Below are 22,057 nucleotides of genomic sequence, written 5' to 3'. Positions count from 1 at the left end.
TCCTTTCAAAAAAGCGATGTCAAAATATATGATTATAAAAATAGTAGTATTTAACTTTTAGAACTTGGTAAAAATAAGTTTATACATACTTCATTAAATCACTGAGAACAGTTGAAAAAAAGAATTCAAATGAAATAAAGAGCCATAGAAATAAAAAATGTCAAGTAGATTTCTTTACCAGTTTAAAAGAAACTCAGAATATAACAGGACAATATTTTTAAAGTACAGAAAGGAAATGAGCATCAACTTCAAAGTATTAAGAGCATTAATTTTTCTCACATAATAAAAAGAACAAAAACAAAAAAAAACTTCAATGTACTAAAAATATTCTGGTGAAGCATATTTTATCATTAAAATATCAACTTTCCACTGAAAACACAGGTAAGGACACAATTATCATTAACTTGTATTTCTTACATTAATCCATTATGAAAACAGAGTGAACCAAATTCAACAAGTCTGGTTGAAATAGCAGTTTACCATGATCTTGCATCATATCAAAGAATGCTAATACGATTGATCTTATACTGGCCCTGAATTTTCACAAATGTAAATAAGTCAAAGATGCCCTAAAGGTTCAAATTATTTTTCTAGAAAAGAGAATCCTGGATAAGCAGCAACTTCCAAAGAAAAAAATAATCTCTAACAAAGAAATGAAAAGTTGAAAAAACTGAGATCTATAAAAATGTGGAGAGATTGGGGTGGGAGAGGTAGCAAGTAATGTCATAAAGCAAAACAACAACAACAACAAAAACCAGTGAATACAGGTATCTGAGGTACAGCAGTTTCAGTTTATCTAAGAATAGTCAAGAACAATGCCTGAAAATGAACTAAGTGAGATATCACACCCATTCCCACTTCCCACCATGTTTGTATGTTCAATCAGGGGATCTTCTCCCTACTTTTACAATAACATACAAAATAAACACCAAGTAAAAATCTCTCTTATGAAAAATTCTTGTGTGTGTGTGTGTGTGTGTGTGTGTGTGTGTGTGTGTGTGTGTCAGAGTCAGCGTAAAAGACAGAGAGAGGGTCAGACAAACAGGAAAGGAGAGAAATGAGAAGCATCAATTCTTGATGCTTCTTGTGGCACCTTAGTTGTTCATCAATTGTTTTCTCGTATAAGCCTTGACTGGGGGGCTCCAGCAGAGTGACTGACCCCTTGCTCAAGCCAGCCATATTTGGGCTCAAGCCAGCAACCTTGGGCTTCAAGCCAGCCATATTTGGGCTCAAGTCAGCAACCACGGGGTCATGTCTATGATCCCACGCTCAAGCCAGTGACCCTGCACTCCAGCTGGTGAGCCCATGCTCAAGCGGGAAGAGCCCATGCTCAAGCCTGTGACCTGACCACTGCACCACTGCCTGGTCAGGTGAAAATTTCTTATTTTAATAAGAATACATTCAGTAATGAATAAACATTGGCTCAATGAAGATGGTTATTGCTAAAATTACATTAATCTAGCTCCTCCATCATGTCTTCTAAATGCAACAATAAAGAAAGAAAAAAGAATCAAGATGACAGGACAGTACTCCCTGCAGAATAAATCTAGGTTATATCTTAATATATTTGTTTTACTCATATTTTAGAAATTGTACAAAAGTAAACTTAGGTCATTAAAAACAGAATGTACATGTTATAATATGTTGGGTTAGTTGTCTATAAGATTCAAAAATATAACAATACTAATTTCAAGAGATTAAAAATAAGAAGTTGTTTTCAAACTAGATGAGTATATAAAGTAAATTAAATAATCCATACACTTTAGTATAACCCATATATATACTGGTTTTACTAAAAACTTGTTGATTTCTTAAAATTTGATTCATTACAATCAATTATTAAGGAAGGAAGGGAGAAAGAGAGAAAAGAAAAGGAGAAAGAAAAAGAGGAAGGAAGAGGGAGGAAGAAAGAAAAAAGGAAATAAAAATAAATTCTTTCTCATAAAATATGATTTTTAATAACATATCAGCAAATTTTGTAACTTCCTTTAAAAGTAAAAACTTTTTTTTTAATTCATTTTAGAGAGGAGAGGAGAAAGAGAAGGGGTAGGGGGTTGGAGGGAACAGGAAGCATCAACTCCCATATGGGCCTTGACCAGGCAAGCCCAGGGTTTCAATTCAAATCCAGGGTTTCAGCATTCCAGGATGACACCTTATCCACTACACCACCACAGGTCAGGCCTAAAAGTAGAAACTTTTTTTTTTTTTTTTGGTGACAGAGACGGAGAGAGACAGATAGGGACAGACAGACAGGAAGGAAGAGAGATGAGAAGCATCAGTTCTTTGTTGTGGCACCTTAGTTGTTCATTGATTGCTTTCTCATATGTGCCTTGACCAGAGGGCAACAGCAGAGCAAGTAACCACTTGCTCAAGCCAGTGACCTTGGACTCAAGCTGGTGAGCCTTGCTCAAACCAGATGAGCCCACACTCAAGCCAGCAACCTCGGGGTTTCGAACCTGGGTCGCCGTGGCCCAGTCCCACTGCGCCACCGCCTAGTCAGGCAAAACTTTTAAAAGACTCAGTCCACTGGGTTTATAAACTTTAAGATTATCCTAATTAGTTAAATTACACTACAACATCAACTTCCTACTCCTCCTTTCTGGATACCTTTTTTATCCCTTTACCTCTCTTTTTCTTCCCATCTTCTCCTCTTCCCCCCTCCTCTCTTTCTCTTCCTATCTCTCTCTCTCTCTCTTTCTCTCTCTATCTATCTATCTATCTCTATCTCTATCTCTCTCCCTCTCTCTCTCTCTATCACACACACACACACACACACACACGTGTGTTTAATTCAATTATTAGTCTAAAATAAGGTAGTCCAAAAGGGACAATATCTTGAGAACAATAAATGGTAAAAAGAATAAAAACACACTGTAAGTTAAATAAGTCAAAGAGCTTTATTAGCTACATAACCAAAACCACTTTTATTCTAGATAAATCAATTGTGTCAGGTATGAAGAGGTGTGGCTCCAAAATCTCATAGACAGTTCACTTCTCTCAGTGATATTATGGGGACAGTGGGAAAGGAAAATAATCCCAGTGTAAAAAGGGATGTTGCTAGGTATTTCAAAAGTTTTATATATCGTTGTCTATCTCCACAGATACTGGTTGGATAAAGCATGTTTCCTCAATGCACCTTCCAAATCCACAGGTAGAAGGATTAATCATCGTGCAGAGCCAGGTTGGACTTTAACCTTCACTTCGAATTTTAATTTCAGATTGTAGCAACCCACATAACTGGTCAACATTTGGATCTATGTTAGCCCAGTATAATAGAGTCCAGGTGTGTTCATATAAGTTTGGTTCAAAACCTAGAGAAAACTCTATAGTTAATCTGAACTTCCATTTCATATCAAAACAAACCAAACTCATTTCACTACACTCCTTAGTAACAAAGTTAATGTTGAGTAGAGCTAGGCTAAAGTGAATCCCCAAGGTCTGAGCTACAATAAACTATATTTCAGAAAGGCATTGATATTTATGAATTCTGGGGAGGGGTAGGGAGTGGGCACTCAGGTTTGCTTCACTTGGGGAACTTGCCAATCATGTTACTGGATAAAACATACATCTGAAAAAGCATAACAGTTACCAACATTGTGCTTTATCACAAATGTGAAGATTTCCACTAGCTTAAACCCAAATATGAAATTATTTCAATCATAAGATAAATAATCTATAATTTTGTTCAGTGCAAACAAATTTGCTAGGTTTTACAATATTTAATTCACTTGATAAATATTAAACCCATGAGGAAGAACTCAACTGTACGCATTTCTTTTTTAAATATTGTTTAAAAGTGACCTTTAACAAGCTAAAGAAAATCCCTAATCTGTGATACCAAATCTACGTTAATTACAAATGATGATTTAGACCACCTGATTTATAAAATCACCAATATCTACAATTAAATGCTATAGTCATACTTCATTTTACCTTTGCAAAATAATATTACTGAATGATGTGCCACAGAACAGACATTATTATAACAAATATTTCCCCAAACCCAAGCAAAACCCTTACTCTCAAATAGAATGCGATTTAAATTACAAATACCAGAACCAAGAAAAGGGAGAAACGTATTATATAGGAAGCTTCATAGCCCACCTTTCCTCTTGACCGGCATCCTTGCTTCTTCCCAGCGCCACAGGATTCAAGATCCCTTTTCAGGTCTCAAGTAGATCCAACTAGATTGAGGCCAAAAACCAGGTAACTATTGCAAACCACTTCACCTATTTAGTTTTTTAAATCCAGGCTGTCTTCTCTTTCAAATAAAGAAAAAAAATGATGTATTTTTTCCACAATTAAACTTCCGACACTTCTAAACTCTGCCCACAGAGTTTAGGGAAATATTAACTTTTGAGTTTTTCAAGGTTTTCAATTTTTATATTTTTATAAAATGTTATTGTTTTTTAAAAACCTGGGGAAATTACTGTAAGCATAGAAAAAGTTACTAAAACTCCTCTTCGGGCAGCATCATTTTTGGAGTTCAAGGACTAACTCAAGTAAGGCACAAACCAAATTTACAAAGCTGCTTCATTACTCAATACATGATCAAATTCAAAGATGAATTAATTGATGGCAAAGATCCTCAATTCTTGAGAGAAAATTTTAAACACCCCCTCCCTGCCACCACCACCCCAAAAATAATACTTTAAAAAAACCTCTTTGACTCTGGTTTCTAAAAAGGTGGGTAAGTTTGAACAGTTTTCCGGAGCAGAACACAGACTGAAAGGCCCCTTTCTATTTACTAGACCAGAAGTTCCAGATCTCACCCCTCAGTCAGACAGGATCCAGCTTGCTGTCACTTTCATTTTTTTCTTCTGTGCTCTCCAAGCCCCTCAGGCTTGATCCTTAATGCCCCCTCTGGTTCTGATCCTCTCATGTATTAACCGAGAGGATTGAAAAGAAGGAAAGCAATCCCTTGGCATGGAGACATTAAAGTGACAGTGCTACTCAATAGGCACTTGATGCAGGATGAGTTGGCGAAGCAGATCTCTTCACACTGGAGTCATTCACATCATGCCATTTCTTCGCATCCAAGCAGCTGCCTATCCAGCAAGGAAAAACACTGAGACCGTTCCAGAGAAGTAAAACCTCCCCGCAAAGGTGTTTTCTGAAACGCTGTAGTAGTATTAGGCATGTGAGCACAAGCTGAGAGTTCAGCCGCCTAGCTTCCACATCGACTCTCTTTCTCTCTCTCTCTCTCGCACCAAACTGCCCACCTTCCTTTTGCAGAAAAGACAATAAATCTCTGCTACCGCTGGCCACCCCTGCCCACACCCCGCTCTTATACAGAGGAGCACAGAAATGTCCTGCACCCTCCACGCGATGAAGTGTTTTCTCAGGCAGGAGAGACAGCAGCACTAGAAATTATATAACTCTCGAATTTGGCTTCTCTAAGACATGGAGACTGGAGGGTCGGGGGTTGCAGGTCTGAGAGATACTGCTGGGCTCAGAACGTGCACAAAAGGGCGCCAGGCCTCCTCGCTAAGCCCCCCAGCCCGAAACACTGGCTGGCTAGGGGGTCTTCTCGGGAAGTGTGTGTGTGGGTGGGGGGGGGGGGGGTGTTCTGTCTGGTCCCTTTCCGAGAGGACGTTAAGGATGGAATATGAGGGCACTAAAGATTGGGGAGAGGAGTCAGTCGGCTGCGAGGGGAGGAAGCCAGTCAGAGATGCTCCGGAGGCCGGTTGGGCGCTCAGGGGAGGAGGAGGCAGAGAAGCCAGAGCCCTAATACACGAACCAGGCCAGAGGGGCGAGCTCCCGCAAGGAGTAAAGGGGGCAGGTAGCTCAGTGCCAGCCAGCAGAGGTGCCCCGAAGAGAGGCAAGCGCGTAGCAACATCCCTGCGCTCGGAACGCCCCACGTTCTCTTCTGGGAGAGGGGGCTCAGTTAACAAATAGCAGGACCAAGGAACACAGGGCTGGCAGGAGGGGCGGGTCTACGGGCGTCTGGACCTCCTCGGAATCAATGAACAGCAGTAATTTCAGGACGCCGCGCCCAATCACAGCCCGGATGGAGGGCGCGGCTTTTGACTGGGTCGGGGCGGGCCGAGACCGCAGGAGAGAGGCGTGAGCCGGCGACACTGCCCACCCGGGCGTTCTGGGTCCCCGCCCACCTGCTGGTCACGTGAATCTCCAACATGGCCGCGCTGGGGCGTGAGGCTGGGGCTGACCTGGGAGATAAAGGTGTGCTGCCGGTGGGAGCTGGGGAAGCGCCTCAGGTAGGCGTAAACCCCGGGGTGGTTTGGATCGTGATTTCTGCAGCCTTACTGTATTGGCGAACTCTTCTAAAATTCGAAAATCTAAAGAGAACAGTTCCCAAGTCCATGCGTTGTTCAATCAGTTAAGTCCCCAGTTTCCCTGGCAAGAGGCAGAGAGGAAGTAGGAGTCCTAAAGTCTAGGCTTTGATTACTTTCGCGGCTTTTCTTTGCTTCTGAACTTTTGCACTGGCCTTACCTTCATTTTGGAATACTTCCCTGCACCTCTTCCTCCCCACATCAGCCCCTGCCAAACTTTCCTCTTTCAGATATTCTTTTGAATGTGACTTCCTTCGGGAAACCTTCTCACTTTTCCCCTGGCTAGTTTAACTTTGGCTTTTCTTATGATTGTTTTATCTTGTTTTTATGACACACACATTCTGCATTTAAATTAACCTGCCTTTTTGTCCTGACCTCCGGCTGGGTTGTGGATTCCTTGAGGACAGGACTATATCTGGAATATCCCACAGGCTGTCAAATGATGAATGAATGTAGTATAAAATTTGAAGGTCAGGTGAAATAGCACGCATGAAAGCAGTACAAACTATAAGCCTACATAAATTCACTCTTTCCAGTATATTGAGTGGCCTTGGACTAATTTTTATATAGATAAAATGTTGGTTATAACAAAATATTTACATTTTAATACTTGTTAAAAGTCTATCAGAAAGTTACCCATCTACTTCTCTGCTTTAATAACAGTGCCTTCCAAAGACTAGGCATTGCAAATATTTGCTCTCCTGTTTGAGTATTTTAGGATCATAATACTGGGTGTCTGTGTTCCATATATATCAATACTAAGAATGTAGACAAGGTAGGAGGTCGAAAGTTTTCTTTGTGGGGAGTAAGGAACTTGAATGGATTGGATGACAGCAAAACAAATTTATCCAGGTTTTCTCATTACGATGTTACTGACCTCTCTTCATAGAAAACTAGATTATAAAACCTTCCTCTCTTCTATTTTCCATTGATGGCAGAGAGAGGCAAAAGATTACATCTAGTCTCTGAGAAATTGTAATCTGTAATTTTTTCCCCTGTCCTCCCCAGATATTCTAAAGAAAAAGATAGAACTACTTGCGTACAGTCTGTAATGATTCAGGGAAAGAGACTGGCCTGTTGTGTAATTTCATACAAAGGTTCAAAGGAGCCCGTAACTTCAGGATGTTGATCCAGGCATGAATTGGCCTTTTATTAGTGAGAGTTTGGATTGCTACATACCACTTATTTGGCAAATGAATATTACACTGATGTTCAACATGTATCCATTGACTACCAGTATCAGAAGAATCACTGGTGCTATGAAAATGCAGATTTCTGGGTCTCATCCTACTCCTGTTGAATCTGGATATCACAGGAGGGAGCACAAGAGACTGCATTTCAAATAAACAACCAATGTGATTCTTGTGCACATTAAATGTTGAGAACCACTGATTTATTGTTTTCTGTGTTCATTATGCCTAATCTACTCTAATTCTCTTGCCCAGATTCCTGAAATAGGAGATTTAGTCTATACCCTTGATTAAATGTAATGTTAAAGTGGAGATTGGAAGAAATTGTGAAGATTGGCTAACCTGGAATCCCATAATGCTAGTATGAGAAAAGATTTAACAAATGTTTATATTACGAATTTTTATGGATAGCTGAGAGTCTTACCCAGAGCACAACATTCAGAAAGGAGCCTTTCTGAGAATCTAGGTCAGGGGTCCCTAAACTATGGCCTGTGGGCCGCATGCGGCCCCCTGAGGCCATTTTTCCAGCCCTTGCAGCACATCCAAAAGGGGCACCTCTTTGGTGGTCAGTGAGAGGAGCATAGTTCCCATTGAAATACTGGTCAGTTTGTTGATTTAAATTTACTTGTTCTTTATTTTAAATATTGTATTTGTTCCCATTTTTTTACTTTAAAATAAGATATGTGCAGTGTGCATAGGAATTTGTTCATAGTTTTTTTTCTAGTCTGGCCCTCCAACAGTCTGAGGGACAGTGAACTGGCCCCCTGTGTAAAAGGTTTGGGGACCCCTGATCTAGATTTTGTTTTGTTTTGTTCTGTTCTGTTTTACCACTGGTTTCTGTTAAGATGCTACTGGCCAAATCCTCATGGTCCCTTGACATTGACAGCCACCTATTTACACATCACATGAGACATAGGAACCTTCCAGCCCTAGCGCCCAGTGCCATGGATACTGGCTCACTAGTATACCACACAATAGTTCCAGTAAAGACCCTGCTTCTGCCCCGGGTGCTAGTAGGGAACTGGATATATAATCTGTACAATCTGTAGCCGTGATCCACTGTCTCTTCCTAGCCTGGAACAGTGTTCCTCTTTCTGATGTTCTCTCTATTATCCAAGGCAATCCCTGCTCTCTTCCTGCCTCGCCAGGAAACTCAACATCATCTCCAAAATGAGCTCAGGCTTTCATGAGACATAGGATAGAGATAATTGTCAACAGCAGCTACTGACTACTGAAACAGTTTTCCCATTCTGAAACAGCCAGATCAAGGAGAACTGCAAAGGGCCTGGCTACCTTTGGGGAAAACAAAAATATTTCAGTACGTCATCCTGCTACACTAAGTCCTAAGGCAAGTCAGGCTTTCTGAACCTTATTTTTCTCATCTGTAAAAGTAGAGGTGATCATTATCCTACCAATTTTTCAAAATTATTGTGTGAATCAAAAGCCACTGTGCAAATAAGAGCTCACTAAATGTTGATTGAATCATTAACGAGGATCTAAATGCTTTTAATATGAATCTGTAGAATTTATAAGATTTAATATTAATATCATTAATTATTACAGTTCTCAAATTTTGTGTTTTCCAGGACATCAAGACAGCAGCATACACACATCGTCAACCCAGTCCTTCTCTAGGAGATGCAATACTCAGAAAACCAATGGTCATCGAAATCATAGAAAAAAAATTTGAGTATCTTAGAAAAGAAAAGTAAGAGACACACCAGAATAAAAGTCAATTGACTTTATTGGCCAATTTTCTCTATTGCCATTATTTCTGAATACCTAAGATCCTATTAACTTTATTGAGTTGGTTATGAAGAAAGCCTATTTAAAAAAAAAGAACTGGAGAGAAACATGGACAGATGAAAATAGTGGTTTGTTGGAATATTGGGACTGTGGATAATTTACTTTGCTTCTTAACAAAATGTCCAGAATATTACTGAAATGTTATTTGTGCAGTAAACATTTTCTAATTAAAAGTAATTAGAATACCATTTTGGGGGCTACTTATATTTAATTGATGATCAAATGCAGTTAAATTCCGTTTAGAATTGATTACCTTAGCCACAGTGCTGTGTTCAACAAACAGGAATACAGATTCTGTGATTTATATATAATTTCACATAACCATTTTGAGTTTTAGATTATTAGAGCTCAAAATAAAATCAATAGATTTTTTACCTTAGACCTTACACATTTCTGGATTTAGGTATGAGTCAAAATAAGGAAAACTAGATCTAGCAAATTGCTTTGGATGAAGTTTTGGAAATTCTCAACCATTTTCAATGTATCTGGACTAATTATGGAATAGTTATTTTCTAGAAGGCCTAACAAAATGTAAACAACTTTTTCAAATGACATTAAGCAAATTAATTATGTTAATAGCAATAGCAGTATTCTTGAATTTAGATGGTCCATAAAATTTGGCTACATTGCAATATATTTATATTTCTTTCCTTTTTTTTTTTTTTACAGAGACAGAGAGAGAGTCAGAGAGAGGGATAGATAGGGATAGACAGACAGGAATGGAGAGAGATGAGAAGCATCAATTATCAGTTTTTCGTTGTGACACCTTAGTTGTTCATTGATTGCTTTCTCATATGTGCGTTGACCGTGGGCCTCAGCAGACCGAGTAACTCCTTGCTGGAGCCAGCGACCTTGAGTCCAAGATGGTGAGCTTTTTGCTCAAGCCAGATGAGCCCGCACTCAAGCTGGTGACCTCGGGGTATTGAACCTGGGTCCTTCCGCATCCCAGTCCGACACTCTATCCACTGCGCCACCGCCTGGTCAGGCATATTTATATTTCTTTGTGGCCAAAATGTATTCTTTCTTTAAAAGAACTACATTTTAGAACCACTCTAAATATCGTCAGAAAGAATTATATACTCTGATTAGAATGCAAGTTCTTGGAGGACTGGGGTTTTTTGTTTGTTTTATTCATTGCCCTATCCTGAGCATGTAGAAAATACCTTGGACATAGTAAGTGCTCAAAAAAATATTTGAGGTTGAGTAAATGTGTGTTAAGAGATGACTACCCGGGAAAGAATATATCCATTAGGAAAATATTGTGGGTCTTTTTGTTTGTTTTTAAATAGGTGACTTTCTTGCATTTTAGATTTTTTTATTATTATTATTTATTCATTTTAGAGAGGAGAGAGAAAGAGAATGAAGGGGGGAGGGAAGAACAGGAAGTATCAACTTCCATATGTGCCTTGACCAGGAAACCCAGGGTTTCAAACCAGCAACTTCAGCATTCCAGGTCAATGCTTTATCCACTGCACCACCACAGGTCAGGCAGGAAAATATTATGTTGAACTTAATTATTGTTTTTCCATTAGGACTCTAAATTTATATGGAACAGTGGTCTTTGGAACAACAGCTAGTTTCTCTGGAATGTTGGCAAACTTCATTTTCAGATACTGCTTCAAGGTTAAACATGATGCTTTGAAGACATATGCATCATTGACTACACTTCCATTTTTGTCTACTATAATCGGTTATAAGCTCCTTGTCACGGATGCTTTGTATTCAGGTAAATTTAAATACATTAAAGTATGTGTTTATGTCTAAGTGAAATTACTTAACATATTGTTGCTATTGCTGGTATAACCCCTTACATTTGTGTATAGCTTACCATTTACAAAGTACCTTAACATATATGGCCCTGTTTTGTCTGTACAACAGTCCTCCTAAGCAGGCAGGGAAAGTAGTATTTTCTTTATAGGTAAGCAATAAAGACAGAGACTTGTTCAAATCTAAGAAGCAACAAATATACTGACAAAAAAGCAGACTTTGGCATACTACACATATGATTTCAGATCCTACCTCCTATCACTCCAGTTTTGTGACATTGGGCAAGTCATTTAATCTGAGACTTAGTTGTCTTATCTATGAATTTGGACTTATAGTACCATATATCCCTTTGTTGAAACATTTGGGGTCTAAAAACTGGGTGTGTCTTATACAGTGACTGTAGGTTTTATTTACTTGCATTTCCCACTTTTTTGAATTTGTTTTTGTGTTCATTGTAGATTTTTTTACTTCCATTTCCCACTTTTTCTTGCTTGTTGTCTCTGCGCTGTTTTGCACTTGTTACTGATATATTACAGTAGCTTACATTTTGCCACTTCTGCCCAGAAATGGCTCAGAAAAGATTTTTGTACAGTGCTAAATTCAAGTTAAAAGTGATCCAGTTTGCAAAACTGAGTGGAAATCATGCTGCTGAATGTAAGTCTAATCCTCCTCCAACTGAGAAATTAATCTGAGACTGGCTATGGGAAGAAGAAACCCTACTAAAAATGCCCAGAAGGCTAGGAGAGGCAAGTCAGCAAAATGGCCTGATTTAGAGAGGGAATTGAAGATATGGATTGAAGAGCAAAGGGTAGTTGGAAATCTTGTGTCCATAAAGATGATTCAGTATAAGGCAAGAAAAATCGCTGATGAGAAAGAAGTTACTGATCTCAAAGGAGGACACAATTGGTGCTTCAGGTTCATGAAAGAGAATGGACTAAGCATGCATACATATACCAGACTTGCCCAAAGGATGCCTGAAAGTTATGAGTAGAAGGTCATTGAATTTTATCATTTTGTCATTCCATGTCGGAAGACATATCAGTTTGAGTTGGGACAGATTGCAAATATGAACGAAGCCCCCCTTCAATTTGGTGTCCCAAGTAACAGAACTGTTGATAAGAAGGAGGTGAAAACTGTAACTGTGAAGGCAAGTGGACATGAAAAGAGCCATTATACAGTTGTTCTAGCTTGTGCTGACAGAACCAAGCTGCTTCCTATACTGATTTTCAAACACAAAACAATGCCAAAAGAAGACATTCCTGGAGGAGTGATTGTCCACGTTCATGACAAGGGTTGGATGAGTCAGGATGGGATGAAGATCTGGTTTGAGAAAGTTTGGAGAAGGAGACCAGGTGGGCTCTTATGCAAACCTGCCCTATTGGTGCTTGATCAGTTCAGGGCACACATAACAAAAAATACAAAGAAGATTGCTGCAGAGCAAAAACAAAACTTGCTGTCATACCTGGAGGCTTGGCATTCCAGCTCCAACCACTTGATGTCAGCATTAACACACCCTTCAAAGCTGCCATGAGAGACTAAGGGAACCAATGGATGAAGTCTTCTGGGGACAGTTTGACACCAGCAGGAAGAGTGAAGAAACCAACTATAGGAGACGTTTGTACCTGGGTGAAAAGATCCTGGGATAATATCAAGATTGAGATCGTTGTCAAGTCATTTAAGAAGTGTGGCATTTCAAATGCCATAGATGGAACTGAGGACAAGGCAATATATGAAGACAGTGATTCATCATCAGACATAGATGAGGACAAGCTAATGGATGGGAGTTTCAGCAGTGATGAGGAGTTGTATGAATTTTATGATGAATAAAACCTGAGTTCAATAACTTTATGTAATACTTTTTTTTCAAATTTCGGGCCCAAATTTAAGGTGCATCTTATACATAGGGAACTATATTTACCTCACAAGATTGTGAGAGTTAAAATAGTGTATGTTAATACCTAACATGGTATCTGGTATAATGTGGGCTTCTATGTTATCTCTGGCCTCCTTCCATTAAGTTTTACAACTAGTAATGATGGAACCTCTGCCCCCTGTTCATCAGGTCCCTGCTTAAATATCTCTTCCCCAGTGAAACCTTCTCTGCCTCTCAGGATTTCTAGATACAGTCTCTATTTATTTTACCTTCAAAACATTGTGCACGCTTAAAATTATTTGCTTAAATATTTGTCTAATGTCTTTCTTGCCTGGTAGACTAGCCTGAAGGTTAGATATTGGATCTCTTTTATGTAATACTCTAAACCTAGCACATGCCTGGCAGATAGACAATAAAAATGTATTAACCTAGAATTCAGATAGCTGGTCTGCTAGTTTAATATCCTTTATTATAAAGTTACTTCTGCAGCAACCACATATGTAAGAGATCAGTTTCCTTATGTAAAGTATAACAAAAGCATTTTTAAGACATGGTGCATTTAGTCTTATTATATGCCATAGACTTAATTTCTAATATTCTTTCTACTGTTTCACTGTGTTCGAGGACAGTGCAGATAACTACTCTTTGAGTGCACAAGACTTCCTTAATGTTTATCTAACTTTTAAAGGGAGACCAAATTTATGTTTGTTTTCCAGGTAATATAAACCAGGAAAATTGTGTTCTGAGAAGTTCACTGGTTGGCATAGTATGTGGTGTTTTATATCCCACTGGTTTGGCTTTTTCTAAAAATGGACGTCTGGCAGTAAAGTAAGTCTTTCTGTTCCTTCTCTTCCTTTTATTTAAATATATACATATTTAAGTAAACTCTATTCTTTAGCTGCCAATTACACATTTTAATCAAAATATAATAGTTTGGTATTCCTAATAGCAAACTTTTAACCTTTTTGCTAGCTACATGAAACACCTAGAATAAAAATTATCAGTTTAGGAGAGATCAGCAAATTTTTTATAGACTGTGCATCCAGGAGAAGTGCTTAACTCTGTTTCCTTTTTAGGTATCATACTGTTCCACTGCCACCAAAAGGAAGGGTTTTATCTTATTGGATGATGCTCTGTCAAAGAGAGATAAAAGGAATGCTGATTCCTCTAGTCTTTCAGACGGCCTATGGAATATTAAATGGCATGCAACATTATGCAATATTTGAAAGTACATTTGAGAAATCTGTACATGAAGAGTAACCAAAGAATAAATGGATTTTTTTTTATGATGAGGATTCAGGTATTGCTGAAAGAGTTCAAACTCTGGACAATTTGTTTCTGTTCCTTGTGCATAGTATATAGCAGGTTCTCAATAAATATTCAGTAATTCAATAAATAAATGTAAGTTTTGTCTTCTTCATTGTATGTGGAAATGGTTTTGAGGCCTCCAATTCTGATTTATACAGTTATATATTCATTCATTCATCAAATATTTATTGAGCACCTGCTGCATCACAGGCATAGTGTTTGTTACATGTAATAAGAAATGATCCTTATCCTGAAGGAACTCATAATTAGAAGAGAAATTAAAAATTTGAAGACATAGCATGAGAGGGTTTGAGAAGAAGTATACACATAATTCCATGAGCACATTGAGGATATGGCTATTAACTACTTGGGCAGAAAGGAAAGCTGTAGAGAAAAAGTGACATTTGACCTAAATTTTGAAAAAGTTGTAAGTTCATAAGAAAGCAAAATATATAAATAGCATACAGCCCTTTCCTCTACTGCAACTCTGATTCAATATACTTATTAGCTTCTTCTCATTGACAAATTATTTTCACTGTGCTATTTAAAGAACATATATTGAGTGCTTATTTGCTATGAACTCATGTAGGCACCAGGGGTCCAAAGATTCAGTATCTGCCCTCAACAAGCTTAAACTCTAAAGAAAGACATCACAGCATGCTTCTTTAAGTCCACTAGCTTCCTGAGCTACACATTTATCTTAGCTCAGGAATAACAATCTAATGCAAAGAGTAAGACTCATAATGGAACCTCACAGCTCATCGCCTTGTTTAACCATATTCATATTGAGATTAAAGATTTGGTCATCTGAAGCCCCAAGCCACCCATAGCAGAAATGGAAGTCTTAATATGGTGCTTATGGCATCCTGTATAACAAACTGAAGTACATGCACTCTTTTGCTAATGGGAAAAAATAAAAGCTAGTTAGCCATTCAGCTTTGTATTCTCAGAATAATTCATCATACTTGAAACTAAAGAAAGGGCAAGTGATTTGGAGAGGGGTGAAGAAGGGGCAGAGGGAGTCAAGTCAAACAGATAACTAGGTCATATCGATGGTATTCATATTTAACTTTAAAAATTAGTATATGAGTACATGAATACTTTCTCATTGTGAAATATTCAAATGATCCAGAAGTACATCCACATAGTAGGGCAAAAGTAGGTTTACAGCTCTGAGTACGCTAAACATGAAATACTTGTATTATTATTAATTATTTTCCATATGAACTACTGTAAACATACTTTTGCCCCACCCTGTGCATATATTTGCCGTATAGAACAAAACTTGAAAAGTCCTGCTGTTCCACTCCATCCTATTTCTATTTCATTCTCCAGAGGTAACCACTGTCAAGTTAGCTTGCCTCTTTCCTTGCAGTATTCCTTATGTAACTTATATATACATATTTTAAATAGTTTTATCCATACATATTATGCTGGAAATTTTCACTTAACTGTATGTCTTGGAATCCTACCATCTCATTACATATAGGTTGAACACATTCTTTTTAGTGCCAGTACATTCTTGATGATTCCAGTATCCACATAGGTGATCCTTCCAACACCCTGGTCTCTCTACCCTACCACTTATTCCCATGGTTATACTTAAGACCTGTCTGTCTGATATAATAGTCAGTAGCCACCATTTAGCATGTAAAATGTGAATAGTCTAAACCAGGGGTCTCAAACTCGGGCCCACGGGCCGCATGCGGCCCACCCACCAATTTTGTGCAGCCCGCAGACTGGCCCGCAGACTAATCCACGAAGTTTGATTAGTCTGCGGGCTGCACAAAATTGGTGGGCGGGCCGCGAGTTTGAGACCCCTGGTCTAAACTGAAATGTTACAAGTGTAAAATACAAATCAAGTTCTGAAGAGAATCTATGTAAAAATATAGAATATCTCATGAATAATAAATAGATATGTTGAAAGTTTACTCTTCATTATATGGGTTAAGTAAAATACACTAGGGAATTTAAAATTGCATATGTAACTCACATATATATTTACATTATATTTTTATTTGTACTATGTTGCTCTATACCTTGTCATTATCAATAAATTCAAATTCTCCAATCTCAATTTTAAAATCTGATTTTCTTATCACTGTCTCCTGTCCTTAGAGTTCATTTCATTCTCAGATGACAACTCCAGCATTAGTTCAGCCTCACCAGAACCTACAATCCAGCAATCACCACCTTTGCACTGTCCCTCAGCCCCTCACATCCTCATTGCCCTTCCCCAGTTTCAACCACATCAGTCTTTTTGTTTTTGTTTTTGTATTCAATGAGATGAGGGGAGGCAGAGACAAGCACCCACATGCACCCCACTGGGATCCATTGGGCAAGCACCCTCAGGGCTTTGCCCTTTTAGGGCATTGCTCCTTTGCTCAGCAACCAAGCTCTTCTTTGCACCCAAGGTAGAGGCCATGGAGCCATCCTCAGTTCCTGAGGCCAACTCGCTCCAATCAAGCCATGGCTGTAGGAGGGGAAGAGGGAGAGAGAAGCAAGAGGGAGAGGGGTAGAGAAGCAGATGGGTGCTTCTCCTTTGTGCCTGGACTGAAATCGAACCAGGGACATCCACACACCAGACTGACGCTCTACCACTGAGCCAACCAGCCAGGGCCACATCAGTCTTTTTAGTTTCCCTATCTCAAGGCAAAAAGGAAAAAGCAAAAATGAATCTAACTAATGTTGACTTTTAAATAAAGATATTGGCCTATTGTGAATTTTCTGTTCATGTCTTTGGTACATTTGATTTGAAGAAGCTCTATAAATTCTTCTATTAAACTTCATAAATTGTTTTATTTCTTCATATGCTTAGGTAGTACTCTGGGAAATAGAGCAAGATTGACTTATGTTCATCTCCCCTTCCATATGAAAGCTGAATAAATCTGTACCTTACTCTATGATTTCAGTTTGCCATTTCCACAATAGAAAAACCTTGCAATTCTTGCCAAAGTGGCTGTAATAGATCTTAAAGGGGAAATAAAGGAAACCTTGATCAGGGCCTGAGCCCAAAGATAAAAAAAAGTGTGAACCACAGTGAAGAAAGGCAGCAACATACTAGAGGCAAGACAGTCCAGAGGCCCTGGCTGGTTGGCTGAGTGTTAGAGCAGTGGTCCCCCACCCCCGTGCCATGGACCGGTACCGGTCCGTGGGCCATTTGGTACCAGTCAGCAGAGAAAGAATAAATAACTTACATTATTTCCGTTTTGTTTATATTTAAGTCTGAATGATGTTTTATTTTTTTTAAATGACCAGATTCCCTCTGTTACATCCGTCTAAGACTCACTCTTGACGCTTGTCTCGGTCATGTGATACATTTATCCATCCCACCCTAAAGGCCAGTCCATGAAAATATTTTCTGACATTAAATCGGTCTGTGGCCCAAAAAAGGTTGGGGACCACTATGTTAGAGCATTGTCCCAAAACAAGGTTGCAGGTTCAATCCCCAGTCAGGGCACACACGGGATGCAACCAGTGAATGCACAACTAGGTGTAACAACAAATGAATGTTCTGTGTGTGTGTGTGTATCTTTCAAAACCAACCAATAAAACTTTAAAAAATGATAATTCAGAGGTTTCAAGTACACTTCAACTTCACTACCAACAGGATGACTTTGAACTATTTCACCTCTCCACACTTCAGTTCCTTCATCTGTAAATATAGAATAAGATTGTATTAAGTTAGTACTAAATTAGTTAATATATATGAATCACACAAGAAATCTGTGTTGCTGCCATTATTGTTATCGTTGCTATTACTGCATACACAGTCCTTTCCCCAATCTGTAGTTATGGGTTTACATTTTTCTAGGAAAGCCTATAAAGAAGCACAATAGAAAATTCACAAAATATATTTCATTTGAATGCATAGGTAGTCATTTACTCAGCTGATATTGATTCAAGACATAGCATATGAAAGACATTTTATACCACACATTGGGCAAGTTACCTAACCTTTCTGACTATGTTTCCTCTGAAAACATACTAATAACTGCTTTGCAGTGAAGTTGTAAAGATTAAAGGACATGGAACCATACCTGACATATAGGAGATGCTCAACAAATGTGTTTACATTGTCTTTTTTTTCCTAATGGGTGTATAACAATGACTAAGATGTCACTATTATGAGAACTTCCTTTCATTTTGCCTTACTCTCATATCCCCTAACTGCCTTAACCATGCCATATGATGCCCCCCCACACTGGCTTTTGTATCATATTGCATCTCATTGCATAACTTGCAATATACTGTATTGATTTTCTCCCTGCTTTTGTACAATTGTATCATCATCTATAAACTATTCAGGATTTGAATTTCCAAGTTTAAGCAGTAATAATGAAGAAATGATATTCTATAGATGTGGCTGAATTTAACAGAATTTTTTCACTCACTTTCCTAAGACTCATTGAAAATGAAAACAAGATTCTTCCAAAGATGCATAACTCATATTCCTCTACCTTCATCATTCTGTCCCTACAGACAGTCACACTAACATTAATAAACACAAATAATAGAATCTTTGTAGCCCATACCAGCTTCACTAAAGTAACAAAGCCCCCATAAAGTCACCTCAAGATTAGGCATAGTAAAAGAAAAGATTATTGAACTTGAAGAAATAGCAATATAAACTTCAAAATAAAATTGATTTTAAAATTAACACAGTAGCACCTAGAAAGAACACAACTGAAAACTAGAGGCAGACAACACCAAACCTAGACTCAACCAGCCCTACAAACAACACACCCAAACACACAGACATAAAGAGAAGACAGAGAATTGCAATCCAAATGAAACCACAAGAGAAGTCTCCAGAAAAGGAATTGAGTGATATAAAAATAACCAAACTGCCGGATGCAGAGTTTAGAATAATGATTGTTAGAATGCTTAGGGATCTTAGAACAACAATGGGTGGTCATTACGAACAGCTAAATAAAGAGATAGCAAGTATAAAAAAGGATATTGAAATATTAAAAAAGAATCAGTCGGAAGTGACAAATACAATATCAGAAATGAAGACCACAATGGAAGGAATTAAAAGCAGAATGGATGAAGCTGAGGATAAAATCAGCGAGTTGGAGGACAAGATGAACAAAGGCACAAAAGCAGAGCAGAAAAAAGAAAAGAGACTCAAAAAGTCTGAGGAACCTCTGAGACAGCCCTGTGGCAACATAAAGAGAAATAACATCCGCATCATAGGGGTTCCTGAAGAAGAAGAGAAAGAACAAGGGACAGAAACTTTATTCAATCAAATCATAGTTGAAAACTTCCCTAAATTGATGCAAGGAAGGGTCTCACAAGTTCAAAAAGCACAGAGAACTCCATTAAAGAGAAACCCAAAAAGACCTACACCAAGACACGTCATAATTAAAATACCAAAGCTAAGCGATAAAGAGAAAATATTAAAAGCTGCTAGAGAAAAGAAGGCTATCACCTACAAAGGAGCCCTCATAATGATGACATCAGACTTCTCAACAGAAACACTTGAGACCATAAGGGAATGGCAAGAAATATTCAAAGTAATGCAAAACAAGAGCCTAGAACCAAGATTACTTTATCCAGCAAGGCTATCATTTAAAATTGAAGGAGAAATAAAAACCTTCTCAGACAAAAAAAAAAAAAAACCTCAAGGAATTCATTATAACCAAACCAATGCTACAGGAAATGTTAAGGGGCCTGTTGTAAACAGATCAAAGTGGGAAAAGAATATACCAAAACAGAAATATAGCTTTAAAGAATAAAATGGCAATAAACAACTACATATCAATAATAACCATAAATGTAAATGGATTAAATGATCCAATCAAAAGACATAGGATAGCTGCTTGGATAAAAAAACAGGACCCATACATATGCTGTCTACAAGAGACACACCTTAAAACAAAAGATGCACATAGACTAAAGATAAAAGGATGGAAAAATATTTCATGCAAATAGAAATGAAAAAAAAGCTGGGGTAGCAATACTTATATCAGACAAAATAGACTTTAAAACAAAGACTATAGTAAGAGATAAAGAAGGTCACTACATAATGATAAAGAAAGTAATCCGACAATAAGATATAACCATCGTAAATAACTACGCACCTAATATAGGAGCACCTAAATATATAAAGCAGACTTTGATGGACTTAAAGGGCGAGATCAACAGCAATACTATAATAGTAGGAGATTTCAATATCCCACTAACATCACTAGATAGATCCTCAAGAAAGAAAATTAACAAAGAAGCAGCAGACTTAAAGGACACACTAGATCAACTTGATTTAATAGATATCTTTAGAACCTTTCACCCTAAGGCAGCAGAATATACATTCCTTTCAAGTGCTCATGGTACATTCTCTAGGATAGACCACATGTTAGGGCACAAAAGTGGTCTCAACAAATTTAAGAAGATTGAAATCATATCGAGCACTTTCTCTGATCACAATGGCATGAAACTAGAAATCAACCACAACAGAAAAACTGGAAAATACTCAAATACATGGAAACTAAAAAGCATGTTATTAAATAACAAATGAGTTAACAATGAGATCAAAGAAGAAATAAAATTCCTAAAAACAAATGATAATGAGCAAACAACAACTCAAAATTTATGGGACACAGCAAAAGCAGTCCTGAGAGGGAAATTCATAGCACTACAGGCATTCCTTAAGAAGCTTAAAAAGCTCAAATAAACAACTTGAACGCACATCTAAAAGAACTAGAAAAAGAACAGCAAGTAAAGCCCAGAGCTAGTAAAAGGAAGGAAATAATAAAGATCAGAGCAGAAATAAATGACATAGAGGCTAAAGAAACAATACAGAGTATCAATAAAACCAGGAGCTGGTTCTTTGAAAAGGTAAACAAGATCGATGAACCTTTAACAAGACTCACCAAGAAAAGAAGAGAGAGGATTCAAATAAATAAAATTAGATACGAGAGTGGAGAAATAACAACCCACACAACAGAAATACAAAATATTATAAGAAAATACTATGAAGAACTGTATGCCAAAAAATTGAACAACCTAGGTGAAATGGACAAATTCCTTGAAACATATCATCTTCCAAAAATCAATCTGGAAGAATCAGAAAACCTAAACAGACCGATTACAACAAAAGAGATCGAAACAGTTATCAAAAATCTCCCCAAAAACAAAACTCCTGAGCCCAACGGCTTCACTGGTGAATTCTACCAAACAGTCAAAGAAGAACTAACTCCTATCTTTCTCAAGCTATTACAAAAAATTCAAAAAGAAGAAACACTTCCAAGTTCCTTTTATGAGGCGAGCATAATTCTGATTCTAAAACCAGGCAAAGACAACACAAAGAAAGAAAATTGGCCAGTATCGCTGATGAATTTAGATGCTAAAATCCTCAACAAAATATTAGCAAACCAGATCCAGCAATACATGAAAAAAATCATACACCATGATCAAGTGGGATTTATTCTGGGGAGGCAAGGATGGTACAATATTCACAAATCAATTAATGTGATTCACCACATAAACAAAAGGAAGGAGAAAAACCACATGATAATTTCAATAGATGCAGAAAAAGCATTTAATAAAATCCAGCACCCATTAATGATCAAAACTCTTAGCAAAGTGGGAATATAGGGAATATACCTCAACATGATAAAGGCCACCTATTACAAACCCACAGCCAACATTATAATTAATGGACAAAAATTAAAAGCAATTCCATTAAAATCAGAAACAAGGCAGGGGTGCCCCCTTTCACCACTCTAATTCAACATAGTATTGGAAGTCCTAGCTACAGCAATCAGACAAGAAGAAGAAATAAAAGGCATCCAAATTGGAAAAGAAGAAGTAAAACT

The 22,057-nt window shown here is 37.8% G+C and overlaps 2 protein-coding genes across 4 annotated transcripts in view; one reads left to right on the top strand and one right to left on the bottom strand.

Moving 5' to 3' along the window:
* The window catches only part of DLG2 (discs large MAGUK scaffold protein 2), a 2,196,962-nt gene extending 2,192,578 nt beyond the window's left edge, over positions 1–4,384 (bottom strand). For all 3 annotated transcript variants that reach the window (XM_066248982.1, XM_066248991.1, XM_066249001.1), the window contains exon 1: positions 4,105–4,384. In XM_066248982.1, the coding sequence (XP_066105079.1) occupies positions 4,105–4,123 (19 nt within the window). In that variant the 5' untranslated portion in view covers positions 4,124–4,384. The remainder of the gene's footprint in view (positions 1–4,104) is intronic.
* Positions 4,385–6,098: 1,714 nt separating this feature from the next.
* Positions 6,099–14,215, top strand: TMEM126B (transmembrane protein 126B). The gene is made up of 5 exons (XM_066248969.1): positions 6,099–6,218; positions 9,070–9,191; positions 10,822–11,015; positions 13,646–13,757; positions 14,006–14,215. Exons 1-5 carry the CDS (start codon positions 6,138–6,140, stop codon positions 14,187–14,189), a joined length of 693 nt encoding a protein of 230 aa, XP_066105066.1. The 5' UTR covers positions 6,099–6,137; the 3' UTR covers positions 14,190–14,215.
* Positions 14,216–22,057: the final 7,842 nt, after the last annotated feature.

The sequence above is a fragment of the Saccopteryx bilineata genome, chromosome 1, assembly GCF_036850765.1.
Source record: "Saccopteryx bilineata isolate mSacBil1 chromosome 1, mSacBil1_pri_phased_curated, whole genome shotgun sequence".
Lineage (NCBI taxonomy): Eukaryota > Metazoa > Chordata > Mammalia > Chiroptera > Emballonuridae > Saccopteryx > Saccopteryx bilineata.
The sequence above is the reverse complement of the archived record's forward strand: the minus strand, read 5'-3'. Positions and strand labels throughout refer to the sequence as shown.